Source organism: Phocoena phocoena, chromosome 11 (assembly GCF_963924675.1).
Source record: "Phocoena phocoena chromosome 11, mPhoPho1.1, whole genome shotgun sequence".
Classification (NCBI taxonomy): domain Eukaryota; kingdom Metazoa; phylum Chordata; class Mammalia; order Artiodactyla; family Phocoenidae; genus Phocoena; species Phocoena phocoena.
Window position 1 is genome coordinate 83,403,483 of NC_089229.1, and position 16,626 is coordinate 83,420,108.

Consider the following 16,626-nt stretch of genomic DNA (forward strand, 5'->3'; position numbering starts at 1 on the left):
TTTATACAACTATTTAAACCATAAGGTTCATTTTTGTGGAATATAGTATAAACCAATGTGTATTTGAATGGAGAGAGCTTTATAAGCCTACAATACTGCTGGGTTAATTAATTTCAGGACATTTACATCACTTCTTTAAGAGTTGAACATATTGGGGTGAAAGCCTCTCCTTTTCATACTTAATTATTAAGAAGAAGCATATCTTGTTCACCCATATCATTGATAGATATAGACATAGTTAAAGGTTTTTTGGGGGTTTGTTTGTTTTTTGTCTTTTAAGAGTAGGGTAGTATTAGCACTGTGGTTGAGAACCAGGGCTCTGGAAGCCAAGAGAATGGAGTTGATTATCTACTTTATGTTTTATTAGTCATATGATCTCAGGCATTTACTTCAGTCTGTGTGCCTCAGTTTCTCCATCTCTGAAGTGCAAATCATAATTAGGCTTGTCATGAGAATTAACTGAGTTAACGCATATATGGCAGTTTAAACAGCACCTGACACAAAGTAAATATTCAATAAATATTGTCTATCATTCTTAGTGATTATAGTCTGATAGACTGACTATTAAATGTAGTGTTTTTACTACCCTGTGTGGATTTAATTTCAGTTTATAGGACCGAAAAATACACATGATGATGTATTTCTCGAGTCTAGAAGTCAAGAATAAAATGTCATTTGGGCAATAAAAGGAAGATACATATTTGATTGAGTCGCATATTATCTCTTTTATTCAAATGAATTAATTCTTCTTAGTCACCAAATTATCTAAAATTTGAACATTAAGGTGTTCATAGAAAAATACTATCTATAGAATTAATAAGAATGCATTTTTAAAAAGATATTTTGATGAGGGTAGATACATGGATACATTAGGCAGACCCCTTCCTTTATCTCATGGTTGCAAAGGTGACAGAGAGAGCAAGGTGAGGTAAAGCTTGTTCAAGAATAACGGACTTCCCTGGCGGTCCAGTGGTTAAGACTCTGCACTTCCACTGCAGGGGGCATTGGGTTTGACCCCTGGTTGGGGAACTAAGATCCCACATGCTGTGTGGCGTGGCCAAAAAAAAAAGTATACCGGAGATTATTAACCTCATTCTAAAAGTTTGGAACACGCTTTTATCGTTAGACTTTAAAAGTTACACATCACAGTTCCAAGAGCTCTTCTGCAAAATACTGAAGCTTGTTCTTAGAGTTCACAAAACTTAATTAAATATATATCGCTGGCCTGGACCACTGCCACATTTGTTAGCGGACTCTTTGAACGTTCAGCTCCCAGGAAAATGAACGGAAATGTGCAGTCATTATTTCAGGGATGGTAAATGCAGTCCCAGGGAAGAAACTGAAAACCATAGGACTTCGTTGACGGAAGACTGTGCCAGCACTACATAACAGGCCATTGGCCATGCAGATGGACAGTGGAGCCCCCACACTGAAACATCTGTTAACTACATAAAACTGTTAAAGGGATTAACACTGCCAGAGGCTGAAATGTAACCAGACAAGTGAAACAGCGATAAGATAAATATTCCTGCTTGAAATAAAAGTAATGCTAATTAATTTATTTTTATATTGCTGTGGTAACTGAGTTTAGAATTCTTGTGAAATACGTTAAACTCTTCACAATATATCCTTTCTCTTTGCAAGGTGTAGAAAATTAGAGAGATGCAAAATGGGATATTATTTTATTTTACTTTAATTTGAAATTTTTTCGGATATTTTAATAGACTTCATTGCATATAATTTGGGTGTCATTCTCTGTACAGATGATGCTACAGAAAAATGTGTGTAATTTTCACTTATGGCAAGCCAAGCTCAGTTGCCAAATTCTTATTTGTAAAGTATATCATCATATAATGTAAAAACAGAGTATAAAATATAAATGTTTAAAGTGAAGCTAAATTTGGGATGTTTCTGCTTTTGACCTTGGAAATAAAGGAGAAGAAAGATCTGTGGAAAATAAATACAACAGTTTTGCTGTATTCTGGTTTGCACATTAAACTGAGCTAATGTTTATTATGGGTCATTCATAAAAACATTCCTTAGTTTACTGAATGAATTTGTGATTGCCCCTTTCAGAGGTGTCTGTGTGTGTATGTATCTGTGTTTAAGTGTTTGCTTGTATTTATGTGTCGGTTTTAAATAAATAATTACAAAAGTGTACTTTCACTTAGTCTGCAGGGGCTTATAATTATTACATTATGCATATTGATTTCTAAATTCAAGTACCTTATAAGCTAAGAGTCATCTATGAAAGTATTGTCTATAGAGCGTTCAATCAAGAAACAGTGATTGTAAGAGGCATATTCTGTTTTTAGGAAATGGAAACCAGTTGGGGTTTAGAATTATTCTGAAAATTCTTTTCGCACACATTTTTTACTTTTGCTTTTCCCACATTGACTCGATCCCGCCCAACAAACTGATGTTTATACCATAGCTAATGTCCCTGTACTCACTGATATCCATTGACAAAAATCATATGAACAGGTTATGATTATATTTGTGTTGACATCTCTATTTTTCATATATTTTAAACAATTAGAATGACAGTTTTATCAAGTATTTTTAATCTAGTCAAAAATACTAGCATTATTTTTTAAAGATTAAATATCAAATCAATGCGATTTGTCATTTTTCTGGGGTCAACAGATCCTCATGTCTTAAATAGAGGACAAATGTGTAAACATGGGCATAAGCTATTATACTGAATATTAAATATGCACACGCTCATATATATTTTATTGGAAACTTTTAATGCTGTAGAATTAAGAAATAAACCTGGGGGAGACTAACCTCCTCAAAGATGTTAGGATACGGATTTATTTTTAAGAAAAGCTCTGCTTTGTGGCAAGTCAAAGGATTATGGAGGTAAGAGATTATACAAGGAAAACCTTTAAGAAAATAAATTTTTCTTTGTCATTTCAATATCATTTCTCTTGAAAAGTTCTGAAAAAACAATTTAGTGCTGCTTATACAAAATATACCCCTGATATTACACAAATTGCCGAAGTTCTACTAGAAATTATGGGGAAAATAATGCCAAAAGGAAGACCAGAAGTATGTTTACCTTTTAGAATTATAGAATAAGTTCTTTTCATACATGTACACAATTATGAAGAGGCAAAGTCTGCAAGAAACTTTATTTTTCAGGACAAATGAGGCTTAAAGTGCAAAACAGCAAAGAGTATCGTCAGAAACAGTGCTTCAGATAACAAATGGAATTGGAAATACCTTCTGCATAAGCAGACATGAACTTACAGTGTACTTCTCTGATATCAGAATAACTTGGGTGGCTGATGTCTTCTTAAAAGCATGAGAGGAAGGTGGAGAACTAAAAGAGGACCCTCCTTTAATTAGGAGTACCATAAAGAACAGGCAGCTGCTTAAAATTAAAAAGCAAATTAAATATTTGGAATGTTATTTGTTTAAACATTATAATATCATGAGAAGGTTTATTACAGATGACCACTACATTTAATGTTCGTAGGAAAATCTAAGACTTTCAAACAAAAGCCAAAAATAGACAAAACTAATCAATATAGGCTTTGTAGAAAGGCTGCGTTGCCGTTTGAACTCAGTCTAAGGGAGAGAATCTTCTTATTTTTACTTCTCCTATGAATTGATCTTTGTCTCACTCTAGTGTCAACCTGTAAAGTTAATGTATTCTTTTTTGAAATTTCTTTATTCCTTTTGCTCTTGCAGAGTGACATTTTTCACCGTTGCAGCTGAATAAGCCATGTAACCAATTAAAATTAAAAAGCTTACTGAATTTTAAACAAATATATATATATATTTTTTTTTCTTTTGCTTTCTCTTTCAGGAAGTTGATGGCAATAAAGTTATGTCTTCATTTGCCCCACACAACTCATCTACCTCACCTCAGAAGGCAGAAGAAGGTGGGCGACAGAGTGGCGAGTCCTTGTCTAGTACAGCCCTGGGGACTCCTGAGCGACGCAAAGGCAGCTTAGCTGATGTTGTTGACACCTTGAAGCAGAGGAAGATGGAAGAGCTCATCAAAAATGAGCCAGAAGGTAAAGGATGGAAAAGAAAACAAACCTGATTTTAATGGTTTGATTTTAACTTCTAGCTCCCTTTTCTGACGCACTCTCAAGGTTAAATTGGAAGAAACCGAATGCAATGAAGATGCATAGTATTTTTTTTTTAAGAAACATATTTATACGTCTAACCCCAATTTTATAAATCATTAATTTTTGTTATGATGTCTTCCTTATTTTCACACGAGTAAGTTGTGGTTGAGTAAAACTTAAGGTTCAAGAATACAAAGTGGCAGAAGAGCCCAGGACAGTCACCGCCTACCTGCGAGATATGTGCAGTCTGGTTTGTGCTTCCCCACCAGGGCCATTTTACAACTTTGTTACATTTTATAACCTTTATACATTAATGCATCTTAGACTGCCTAGACAATTTGGTCTATTTTTTGTATAGTCTAAAATTAGTATGGTTAGAACTATTGTGTATTTGAAAAGTACTGATTCTCTTACTGTTAGCTCAGCTGAGGTTCCCAGTTTTTCAACTTCCAGGATGCCTTTATTTTAAGATTTCATTTTCTAAATCTCTTTAATAGTTACAGATAGTCTCCTACAGGTGATAATGCTCATGGACTCATCTTAAAATGAAAGCAAACAAACTAGTAAAACGATTGATGCAAACTGTATAGTTTATGAATAAATGATAGTCATCCTTTACATTACGGATGTTTACTAACTCCTGTTTAAAACCTCTGTCCATCCTAAACACGGATGCCACGTTGCACACAAGAACATGCCTCCTATTTATTTCAGAGTCGGATGGAAAAGTAAAACAAACAAACATAAAACAGTGACATAAAAAGACATGCTTTACACCAAAAATATACTGCATTTGTACTATTTAACACTATTTTTAAATGTTGTTAGGACACTGGTAAATTATATCTGGCGCAAAATGTATGTTAACCAGTATTTGGAGTCATGTGGTAATTAAATATTTCTGGGTCTCTACCAGATGCATAGCTGGGACATGGATTTTAGTTAAAATTTATGTAATTCACATGATCTTACAGTTGGAAGGGATTTTGGAAATAATCTAGTCAGCCAAAGACTTTTTGGCTCTAATCTTCATGGAGATAAAAATGGAGTTTTGAGGAGGACCCACACAACCTTTTTCTTTTAATGTGCTGCATTTTTTTCTGATAGTAAAAATAGTATTTTCTTACTATAAGAGTTGTTTAAAAAACAGAAAAATTAAAAGGAAGATGATAAAAATCACCCAGAATCATAGCTTTCTGGTATAACATCTTTATGATAGTTTTCTTTTTCTTTATTTTTGTATATGCTATTCATTTTGCATGATTAACTTTCTGCGTTTAAAATTATTTTGCATCTTTTATGTTGTGATACAGCATTATTAACTAAAGTCCATAGTTTATTCAGATTTCTTTAGTTTTCACCGTGTGCTTTTTCTCTTCTAGGATGCCATCACATAACAGATTACATTTAGCTATTTAGTTCTCATGTCTCCTTGGGCTCCTTTTGGCTGCAACAGTTTCTCAGCCTGTTCTTGTTTTTGATAACCTTGAAAATTTTGAGGAATACTGTTCAGATATATTGTAGAATGCCACTCTATTAGAATTTGTCTGGTGGTTTTCTCATAATTAAACTGGGACTGTGGGTTTGGGTAGAAAGACCACAGAAACCAAGTACCATTCTTGTCACATCACATCAAAAGTACATACTTACGATGTGATTTATGAATGTTGGTGTTGACCTTGATCACCTGGCTGATAACAGTGTTTGTCGGGTTTCTCCACTGTAAAGCCCCCCTGCCCCCTTTCTGTACCTTACTCTGTGGAAGGAAGGTGCTGTGTACAACCCACATTTAAGGAGTAGGGGACCTTGATCCCCATCCTTCACAGTGAATCATCGAGAAATTTATTTGTATTTATTCTTTATTTGGAGATTTATCTCTTCTCTGTCATTTACTTATTCAATCACTTATTTATATCAGTATGAACTCATGGATGTTTATTTTATACTTTGAGTTATAATACAACTTTTTATTTTGTTAGTCACATTGTTCCAGTTTTGTTCATTGGAGGCTCCTTCTATTGTCACTTTGACGTACCACTGTGATGGTGGGTTTTTTCTTGTTTTTGGACACTTGTTTACTTTCTGGTACTATGAGATACTGCGGATTCATCTTGTATCTTTCCTTCTCCCAGTCCTAGAATAAACCATTTCTCTAAGAAGCCCTGGTTCCTTTTATTGGAGAATGGTGTTAGAAAGCAAGATCTGGATATGAAGTGTGCTCTTTGCTACTGAGGTGTCATTTCTTTTAGGACCTTGGTATTCCCTCAGCGTTTCATGTGAGCTTCCTTCCAAGTGGGTGCACAGACTCTTAATTAGGAAATATATGACAGGCTGAAGCCAAACGAATAATTCCTAACAGGAAAAAGGGCAGGAGACAGTGCTTGCCAATTTGCTTAGCAGGAAACATTCAGAGGTACTGGGAATTAGGAGAAAATTAGCTACACAGGCAAAAGAACAGAGATAGAGCATCCATGGCAGAAAGAGTTGACACAAAGAAATATCGTTATGTATGTGGACATTAGACTGTTTTCATTATTGTATTTCCCACAGCTCTTTTTTTTGTACTTTCCTTCCTACAAATATATTAAAAGCTCAGCTCAAGAGTGACTTGTTATTGAATAATACAAAGGTATTGAGAAAATACAGAGATAGTCTTTATGGAAGACTGGCATATAGGTTGAACATGCCAAGCATCTAGAAGCCCGAGTCCCAGAAAGGTAGTTTTTGTATGAATACAAAACAACTAAGATGGTGTTATGTTTACGTACACAAGATTCCTAGACATGCTTTGAGTACACAGAAATGTAAGTAGACTCACAGTTATTTATTTATTTACTTACTTACAATTGAAGTATAGGTGATTTACAATGTGTTAGTTTCTGGTGTATAGCAAAGGGATTCAGTTATGCTTATTTATAATATTCTTTTCCATGATGGTTTATCACAGGATATTGAATATAGCTCCCTGCGCTACACAGTAAGACCTTGCTGTTTATCTATTTTATGTACACTAGTTTGTATCTGATAATCCCAAACTCCTAATTACCCCTCTCCCACCCCCTTTCCCCTTTGGTGAGTTTGTTTTCTGTATCTGTGAGTCTGTTTCTCTTTTGCAAATAAGTTCATTTGTGTCATTTTATAGATTCCACATATAAGTGATGTCCTATGGTATTTGTCTTTCTCTTTCTGACTGACTTCACTAAGTGTGATAATCTCTAGATCCATACATGTTGCTGCAAATGGCATTATTTCATTCTTGTCTATAGCTGAGTAGTATTCCATTGTATGTATGTCTATACCCCATCTTCTTTATCCATTCGTCTGTCAGTGGACGTTTAGGTTGCTTCCATGTCTTGGCTATTTTAAATAGCACTGCTGTGAACATTGAGGTGCATATATCTTTTCAAATTAGAATTTTCTCCGGATATATGCACAGGAGTGGGATTGCTGGACCATACGGCAACTCTATTTTTAGTTTTTTGAGGAACCTCCATACTGTTTTCCATAGTGGCTGCACCAACTCACATTCCCACCAATGGAGGGTTCCCTTTTCTCCACACCCTCTATAGCATTTATTATTTGTAGACTTTCTAATTATGGCCATTCTGATTGGTGTGAGGTGGTACCTCATGGTAGTTTTGATTTACATTTCTCTAATATTAGTGATGTTGAGCATCTTCTCATGTGCCTATTGGCCATCTGTATGTCTTCTTTGGAGAAATTAGACTCACTTTTATTGATGAAGAAATTTGCTCTTGTAAGAATATTTAGTAACTGCAACTATTGGGAGTATTAGCCAGGAGCAATTTATGTATCTGAGTAAAGTGATGATCTTAATCACCAAGAAAAAAATAATAACACGGCAGAAAATTGTATCATAGAAAAGGAATAGAGTTGTTAAAGGAAATTTCTTTCTATTTTTTTTTAACTGCAAAAAGAGAAAAAGGGAGAAATATATCTAGGAAGATATGTGAAAGGCTCCACAGCAAGTGGGAAGTTACATTCTAAATATTCTGATTCTTATTATCTCTATTTTCAGATGAGGAAACTGATGTTGAATATGTCACAGGGTGACTGTTGGGGTCATTACTCAAACTGATTAAAAACTCCACTAATTAAAGGGTATGGTTAGACATGAGAATGGACACCAAAGCCTGACATTAGCCAAGCATCAGGACAGTGACATTACATACAGTACAAACAAATGATCTGTAGTTCTGTGATGTACTATAACATCAAAAGAATAAAATACCTAGGAATAAATTTAATGAAAAAGTACAAAACAGTGTTATAGTCTGTGATGAGGGCAGTAATATGGGGATGAGGAGAGTAGGGAGAGAGTGAATGGACCTAAATGTTAAGCTGGCAGATATCTGCTATGGAAAAATCTTTCCTTCCCTCAAGCTATGTTTTCCATTGTTTTTCAAAGGCCATTAAAATGAACAGCAGGTTGTGATGAAAATTTCATTAAGCCCCAGCTAAATCATTATGAGGGTGCCATATTCATGCCTTTGCTTCCTCTCATTGGGGGGGGAATGCAGATTTCAATAGAAGGTCCGTATTATTTCCGACCTTATCCCTGCCAACAGCAAACTAGCAGAAATTCAGAAGTTAGAAGAGAATGGTGTGTCGTACAAAAGGAGGCCACCGAGGTAAAATGGTTAGAAAGAAGATAAGATTTGCATATGGGCCGACGAAAAAATGGCTCTTTTATTCGAGCTAGCTTATCTTTTCAAGCAATTAATTAAAATATTTTAAAAGTTATAAATAGAAAATATATTTATATACTTTTGTTTGTATCTTTTTCCTCCATCAGAATTTTTGTCTGTCATTACTTTAAAAGTTCTGGTGCTGAAGATTCTCATTTGTCCAGTGACACTTTAACTGATGTGGAACCTGCCAGAGTTCATAGTGAATTTTCAGTTTGAAATGTCTGACCTATGTAACATATGTTTTATATTTGGTAGTAACTATGCTCTATCAGGTGTTTTTTTTAACTATGAGACTTAGGAGTTAAGAATGACGAGCTTTAATATCATAATATGTGATACATTATTCCTATATCAAGGCCTTGAATAAATGATATGTATTCGATTGGTTGCATATATTAAGTGCATAACATGTGTTAATGATAGTGTTAAGTACTTTATATGAAATAGTTTATTTAATCTTTACATAAACCTCATAACCAGGGCTATTTTGTATAGCTATTCCAGTTTCAGGAAATGCCGTACACATGAACTAAATATTCTGTTTCTTATTATCTCCATTTTCAGATGAGGAAACTGGTGATTAAATATGTCACAGGGTGACTGTCGGGTCATCATTCAAACTGAAGTCAACCTTAAACTGAAATTCATGCCCTTAACCACTACTTACACTGTTTTTTCTAATTAGGAATTTTGCCAGTAATAGTTTAATATTAACACATTAACACATGTGTCCCTAAATTCCTATGAAATATTGAATAAGAAAGTAGTATTCCATAATTTTCTGCTAAAGTAAATTTCAGATTCCTCAATGGTGATCAAATTTCCAGAAAGCTTTAATTGAAAATCAGCTCAGTTTAAACTGTTTGATTTTAAAGTGTTAAAAAAAAAATGCCTTGGAAGATATCTTAAGAAAAACTTGTTTTAGAAGAATGTCTGGGAGCAAATTAGTTTGGCATAATAAAAATTCGGAATTGGAATGAAATGTAGACGCATTTTAGCCCTCTCTCCTCATTTAGAGAGAGAGAGAGAACTGAGGTAGAGATGTGCTTGAGCTCACACAGCAAGTTAGTGTTAAAGCTAGAATGAGAATCCAGTGCACATCCTACAGGTCCAGGTGCCTTTTTTCTCCAAGTCAGTTACATCATACCTTCTGGTATTCTTTACTCTCTCTGTCTTGATTTTTTTAGAAATAATGTCATCACCCCATCTTAGTTTTAAAGAGTATATCATTGATCATTAAATTAAATCTGAACAAATCTAAGATAACCAGCTATCTTAATTCAGCTAATAAAGCCAAGATAGATTGGTATCCACAAATGTCCTGTGTTCTCAAGTTCCAGGTAGCTAGGGACTGTAGTCTATAACTACAGATCAGCCTTTAAATTTAGGGGTCAGATCCAGACTTTGATTTTCATTCAAACCTTAGGCTCAGAACAGTGCAGGTGCAGGTAATTTTTACCTTGATGAGAACTTTATATATCTCATTTAAAATAGAATCCTTTTAGATACAAGATTATAACAGGCTTCATATTTTAACTTTTCTATATTAATGTCTATAGTACTCCTATGTCTCTTTGGAATGACCTTTTCAGCTTATTTATATCTCTTCCTCCTAGAAACACAACAAACAACACCTTTTCTTGATTCCCATCCCCTCTATCTGTAATTCTGTTCCTCGTTTCTCCAAGTCTCACTGCATTAACTTTTTCATCTTTTTAAGAACTGTTACTTGCCTCCCTCCATTGTTAGTTACTTAACTGTATTATGACTGTCCACTTATTTGTCAAGTTTCTTCCCCTGTATTAAACGCCTTAAGGGTGAGGATAGTGCACATACTAAATATTTAAAATATTTGTTGAAAGGACATTTATACTGCTTCAGTGTTACCCTGCTGTCTTGGGAAAACGAGAGGAAAGACCTTAATAACTACACGACGCTTCTGCCCGATGTTATGTGAGCTACCTCATTCAACGCTCAGAAACTCCGAAGCTGGTATTATTTCTTACCTTAAAAATTAAAAATCAAGTTTTAGTAACTTGTTCATGTTCTTGTCACATGGAGGAACTAGAATTAGAATGAACTTCTTTTCCTCCGCAAAGCTACTTGGCATTGAACACAAGACCCGACCCTTTAATCCCCTTAACCTTACTTTCCACCATTCTCTAAGGTACATGTTCTCATGCTGTCTTTATTAAAGAAACTGCATGCAGTTCTCTCAACACTCTGTATTTTTAATACTACTGTCTTTTCATATGCAGTTTCCTCTGCCTTAAATATCATACCCTGTCTTATCCACCTAATGAATTTATATGCACCTTTCAAGACTCAACGCCTTCTCTGAACACCTTTGTCAGAATTTGGTTTGGTCTACACTGCTAACATAACTCATCCCTGTTAGTTCTGACCACATTACCATCATTGTCTATTTACCTGCTGTCTTCCACAGCTGTAAGTATGTGAACGTTGAAATGAGTTCTTGGTTTGATTATCTGTGCCTCTCCGCTTCCTAATAATGAACTTGGTGCATAATAGGTGATTGTGTTACCTGTGGATGATGGTCCACCCACTAATTGACATTTTTAGCCTTTGATAACACTCCCCTAAAAATTGAGTAGATTTCATTGCTCACCTTCTGTTTTTTTTAAAAAATTTATTTATTTATTTATTTTTGGCTGCATTGGCTCCTCGTTACTGCTCACAGGCTTTCTCTAGTTGTGGCAAGCTGAGGCTACTCTTTGTTGTGGTGTGAGGGCTTCTCATTGCAGTGGCTTCTCTTGTTGTGGAGCATGGGCTCTAGGCACGCGGGCTTCAGTAGTTGCAGCACACGGGCTCAGTAGTTGTGGCTCACAGGCTCTACAGCGCAGGCTCAGCAGTCGTGGCCCATGGGCTTAGTTGGTCCGAGGCATGTGGGATCCTCCCGGAACAGGGATCGAACCCTTGTCCCCTGCATTGGCAGGTAGCTTCCCAACCGCTGGGCCACCAGGGAAGTCCCCGCCTTCTGTTTTTACTGCCCTCTTTTCTTCATGTCCTACTCAGTTAACCTCCCTACCTGTTTATCTCATTCATCTTGGCCTCTTCATCCTTCTTGTCATTATTGAATCTTTGAGATCATTACTTTAAATTCTTCCTGTGACTTAGAGGTTAAAGTATTGTCCCGGGTCACAGGGCTAGGTATTAAGATCCAGGATACAAAACTAAAATACACACGTAACAAAAACTTTATATATTTTATGGTCACACTAATCTTTGAAATAACTGTAGTATTGCTAATATATTGGCATTATCTATGAATTTGTGGCCACAGATTACAATTTCCCCCCACTGCTATGGGCAAAGTAAAAAGTGAATTGATCTGTGAATAATTTTCCAGAATTCGATGCTGTAAATGGTTCTTTAATAGTGTTTCATCATAATGGAGACCAGCACTCTTTTCTAGGTCAGAGCTGGCACGAGAGAGAGAGTTATTATTTCTTACGATGAGCTCAAGATGCTAGCAGGCTACAGTTGGATCTGTCACTCCACCACCCCACCCCGCCCCCCCACAGTTCATCTCCAGAGGCCTGGAGTCAAAGTAAAGTAACTGACTCAGCTCCTTCCTTGTTCCCTGCAGTCTTTCAGGGACTCTAAGATGTTCCCTCAAGGGGAGAGTTTCCAAACTCAGGATTCAGGAGTTCCTTCAGAGGGCTTATAAATCCTAGAAATTGTATGCAGAATGGGGAAAATACGTATATTTGTGCGTTTTTTGAGACCTAGTTCGTCGTTCTTATCTGACTTTCAATTCAAGTCATGATGAAAAAGGGTAACTGCACTGAGTCAGGGTTTGAGTTGCAGTCCTGGTTCTGCCACTGATTACTCTGTGTAAGATATATATCAATATAGTTTAGTCTCTGATCAGTTTTGAAGCATTAACTTACAAGTATTTAGCAATATTTGGGAATGTCATTGTATCTGTTTTGCCACATTTGCGGGAAATGCAGCTTTTAAATTTAAATAAGGATTTCTTCGCATTAAACTGAGCATCTACCTTATAATTTATATTATAAAAGACATTATATTTACCTGCCTTTAAATTGCTGTAGTAATTGTGTTAATGTAATAAATATCTGTCCTCTGTTGGCAAATCTAACTGCCCTACTTTCTTCAGAGGGTTGTTAAAGGAAACAAATGAGGTAATGCACATGAAAGTACTTTATAAATTATAACCAACTTGGAATTGTACCAGTTATTGTCATTACCACATCTTGGCTGGTTAGAAACATTGTTACTTTAGGCATACCAGAAACATTATATGGCTCCAGTGCTACTTTCCCAGGATACTACATGTACTGAAAAATTCTGGTTCAGACCTGCAAAATTCTGGAAATTTAGGATATGTAATCCACAACAAAAACGACAAACCCAGCATTCATGAAAATCCTAGGATAGCTAGTTGTTTTGAAGTTTATTTATATAAATTTCCCTAAATAAAATATGGTTAGGCAAATTTGTACCTGAAGAATTACTTTTCAAAAAGAAAGAAGATTTCTCTATATTGATACGGATAACATTACAAAATGTGACCAATGAGACTAGGAGAAGCAATTTAACATTGGGTTTGTGGATTTCTTATTTCTACAATAAATGTGAATGTGTACTGAAGACAAAGATCATTGAAGGCTCCCTTAGCCAAAAATTTCATAATTTTCTAAGATTTTAGCTTTCTCTCATTTGTTCTTCCTTTCCTCCCCTATTTTGATTTTTTTTCTTTTCATTCCTTTTGTGTGTACATGTGGGTATGTGTGTAGTCCTCCTTTCTGATCCCACATATGCTTGGTTTTATTTAGCATCTGTATCTGTCACTGTTCTTCCTTCTTAGAGTGTGATGCCCACACCTCCAAAATTGTTACACCATGATGAGTGTACCCCTTGTGTGTGAGATACTGCATTTATTTGTGAAATTTTGTTTCTACTAGAACTAGACTTTGTCATCATTTACACAATTGGGACTTTTTCCTGAACTTCTTCAAAAAAATCTTTGCTCACAATTTTATATTACAAGACCCTAAAGGCATAACCTATTACTACCAAAGTCACCCAGTGTTACTTTGCATGAAACAGTTCATTGCTTTTAGTACAGACTTCACATAAAAGTTCTCTTTTTGTAAGAACTAATAAAATAATGGAATGAGTTTGGAAAAGTATATATTGTGACAGATCTCAAGACTTCACCCTCAGAGTCACCTACAGACCGGAGACCATCACTGGGTGAAGAAAATATTGAGAGTTTTATTGTCATCAGTTTTCTCTCTCGCTCTGTCTGTCTCCGCCTCTGTCCCTGCCTGACTGTCTGTCTCTCTGTCTCTTTCTGTTTCTTTCTCTCCAGCAGATACAGCAGGGAATATTGTTCAGTGGATATCACCCTGACACCATGCAGTCAGTATACTACAAATTCTCAGCGGCAAAGGCCAAAAAACTTCCTCTTAACTCCATGTATACCATTTCTAGGATTGGGCTGGACACTTTTTAAGTTTATAACTGTACGTGTATGAAACAAAAAAGTGTAAATTCTTGGTCATGAATGATGCTCTCTTTAAACTTAAAAATAGTTATGAATATCCTTGTGTAATGTATCTTTTTGATATTTGCTTCTGTCACATCTATTGAAAATTACTCAATTTAGCTGCTTGTACCTTCTGTGGTACTTTACTTGTGTTTCCCCCCCCCAAATAATTATGTGTTAATGGACTTTTAATTTCTATTACAAATGTGTTGACATATAGACCCATTAGATTCTCTAAATGGACATAAAGCTTTTTCTCCTTGTTTTAAGATGTATTTTAGGGGTCCTAAAGTAGATATTATAAGCAGTGTATTTCCATCTGTGCTGTGCCACGGCGTTATATATAATTATTCTGTGGAAAAGACAGGCCCCTGGTGCATGGTATTTGGCCTTGTGAACATCCCTACAGGCGCCCAGTGTTTGATGTTTGAGTTTACGTTAGAAATCACAATGCCTGCTCTTTTACTTTAAATGTCTGTTGTTGAGCAGCCCTTTAGAATTTAAACTGAACCATATTACATTAACAGATAAGTTGAAATTGAAATTCAAAATTACCCCCTAACTTTACCAATTTTTTAAATATCATTTTTATAAGGAAATTATGGAGATTGTCTTTCCTAAATTCAAAATCCCAAAGCATTCCGTTAAATTAAGAACACTGAAATTCACTTTGAAATTCACTCTTATTTTAAAGCCACATTTGATGAGGTGGGAAAAATAAAAACTGGAACGGATCAGGGGAAAAGCCTAAAGACACTTTAATTGGCAGAGGTTTGAGTTGCTTTTGTTTAGTTACTCACTGTCCTTTTGACAAAGTACACGTTGAAGAGGTTTTGTAAGTGCTGTTGCACTGAAGGACAAACAAGGGTACTTTTCAGTTGAGCCCTTTTCAGTTTTGTTCCTCACACTCCCACCGCTGTTGGAGGCTACCCCTAATGCATTGTGGCTACGTGTTCGTCTATGCAGTCTGTCACTGGAAAATGTCTCTTCTTGCTGAGCCTGCTGGAGTCTAACTTCCAGGCACCCTTTTTTTTCCAAGGCACCACTGTATGGAAATCGACACTCATAAAGTGATGATAAAGAAAAGAGTTTTTTTTAAAGGTCATGACAAGAAGACACCCTCAAATGCTGTAGAACCTATGTCTTTAGGAATAAGTGTTTTAACTTTAGCACAGAGTACACTGAGTCTGAAGCCTTGTAATCTTTCAACACTAGAGTGAAACGTATTCACCCTCCTCTTCGTTTCAAGCGGTATCCGTCACAGCGGTTTATCTTGATGTTGTTGATTTCATTAAGTGTTACAGAAAATTAATTTATATTTTCTCCAAAGACCTTCTGACTTGGATTGTAATGGCTCAGGGGTTGCCTTTGGGGGACCTTCTTCAGAGTAGGAGGTCCCTGAGCTGAGATCCAGGGCTGTCTGTACAAGAATCCCATTCGGCCAAGAAAGCTTACATTTTTCTTTTCAATTAGAACTTGTACTTTTGTTAATAAAATGTAATCATATTTAAGACTATGTCCTTAGTGCTCATCCTTCTGTGAACGATCAAGGCGGGCTTCTTTTTTCAGGTGGCCATTTGTTACACAAGAAGAGTACTATTTGATTCCTGCTTATACATGAGTTTATCTACCAACAGGACTGTAAAAATCATCGCAAACTTGTCTCCACCCAGATGTTTCTAATATTTCCTAAACCTTTCAGATAAATGAGGTACCCCTGTTTTCCTTGTCCATAACTAAAACCCTCGGGTCCAGACTTTGAGTTACAATGCAGGGAGCACTTAAAAAACACCCATTGACCCAGGCTGGACACGGACATTAGGGGAGGGTGCCAGACCTTCTTGCGGCTCACGTGCCACAGCTTTTGGAGCTATCACTTATTCAAGAGTGAAGAGCCAGCCACCTGTTTCTGAGGCCTCTGTTCCCTCACATTAAAGGTTCAGGCCCTTGCTGAATCTTAACACTCTAATCTGGGGAACACACACAGCATTTTTCTGAAGCTGATTTGCCAGACTCGACTAGCTGGAGGATTTTGTGTGTTTGCGCGCGTGTGTGCTTTTCACTCAGTTACCCCTGAGGCACTTGTCACGACTGTGCGTATTAAAATTAATCAGACCTCCTAGGCCCATGTGTCTGTGTGTTTCACGTGAAGAAGTGGATATCAAGCAAATGCCCTAATTAAATGGGCCTGCTTGGTTTTGTTCTAGTGGATGCTTGGTCTTTCCTTTTTAATAGGAGTTGCTTATGGGGAAGGCACGGACAGCACTAGAGTCGGTGGAGAGCTCACTCA

The 16,626-nt window shown here is 36.2% G+C and overlaps 1 protein-coding gene across 3 annotated transcripts in view; it reads left to right on the top strand.

Moving 5' to 3' along the window:
• Positions 1-16,626, top strand: part of SOX5 (SRY-box transcription factor 5) — a 401,670-nt gene that overhangs the window by 96,655 nt on the left and 288,389 nt on the right. For all 3 annotated transcript variants that reach the window (XM_065886530.1, XM_065886528.1, XM_065886531.1), the window contains one exon: positions 3,818-4,028. In XM_065886530.1, coding sequence (XP_065742602.1) covers positions 3,818-4,028 — 211 coding nt within the window. The remainder of the gene's footprint in view (positions 1-3,817; positions 4,029-16,626) is intronic.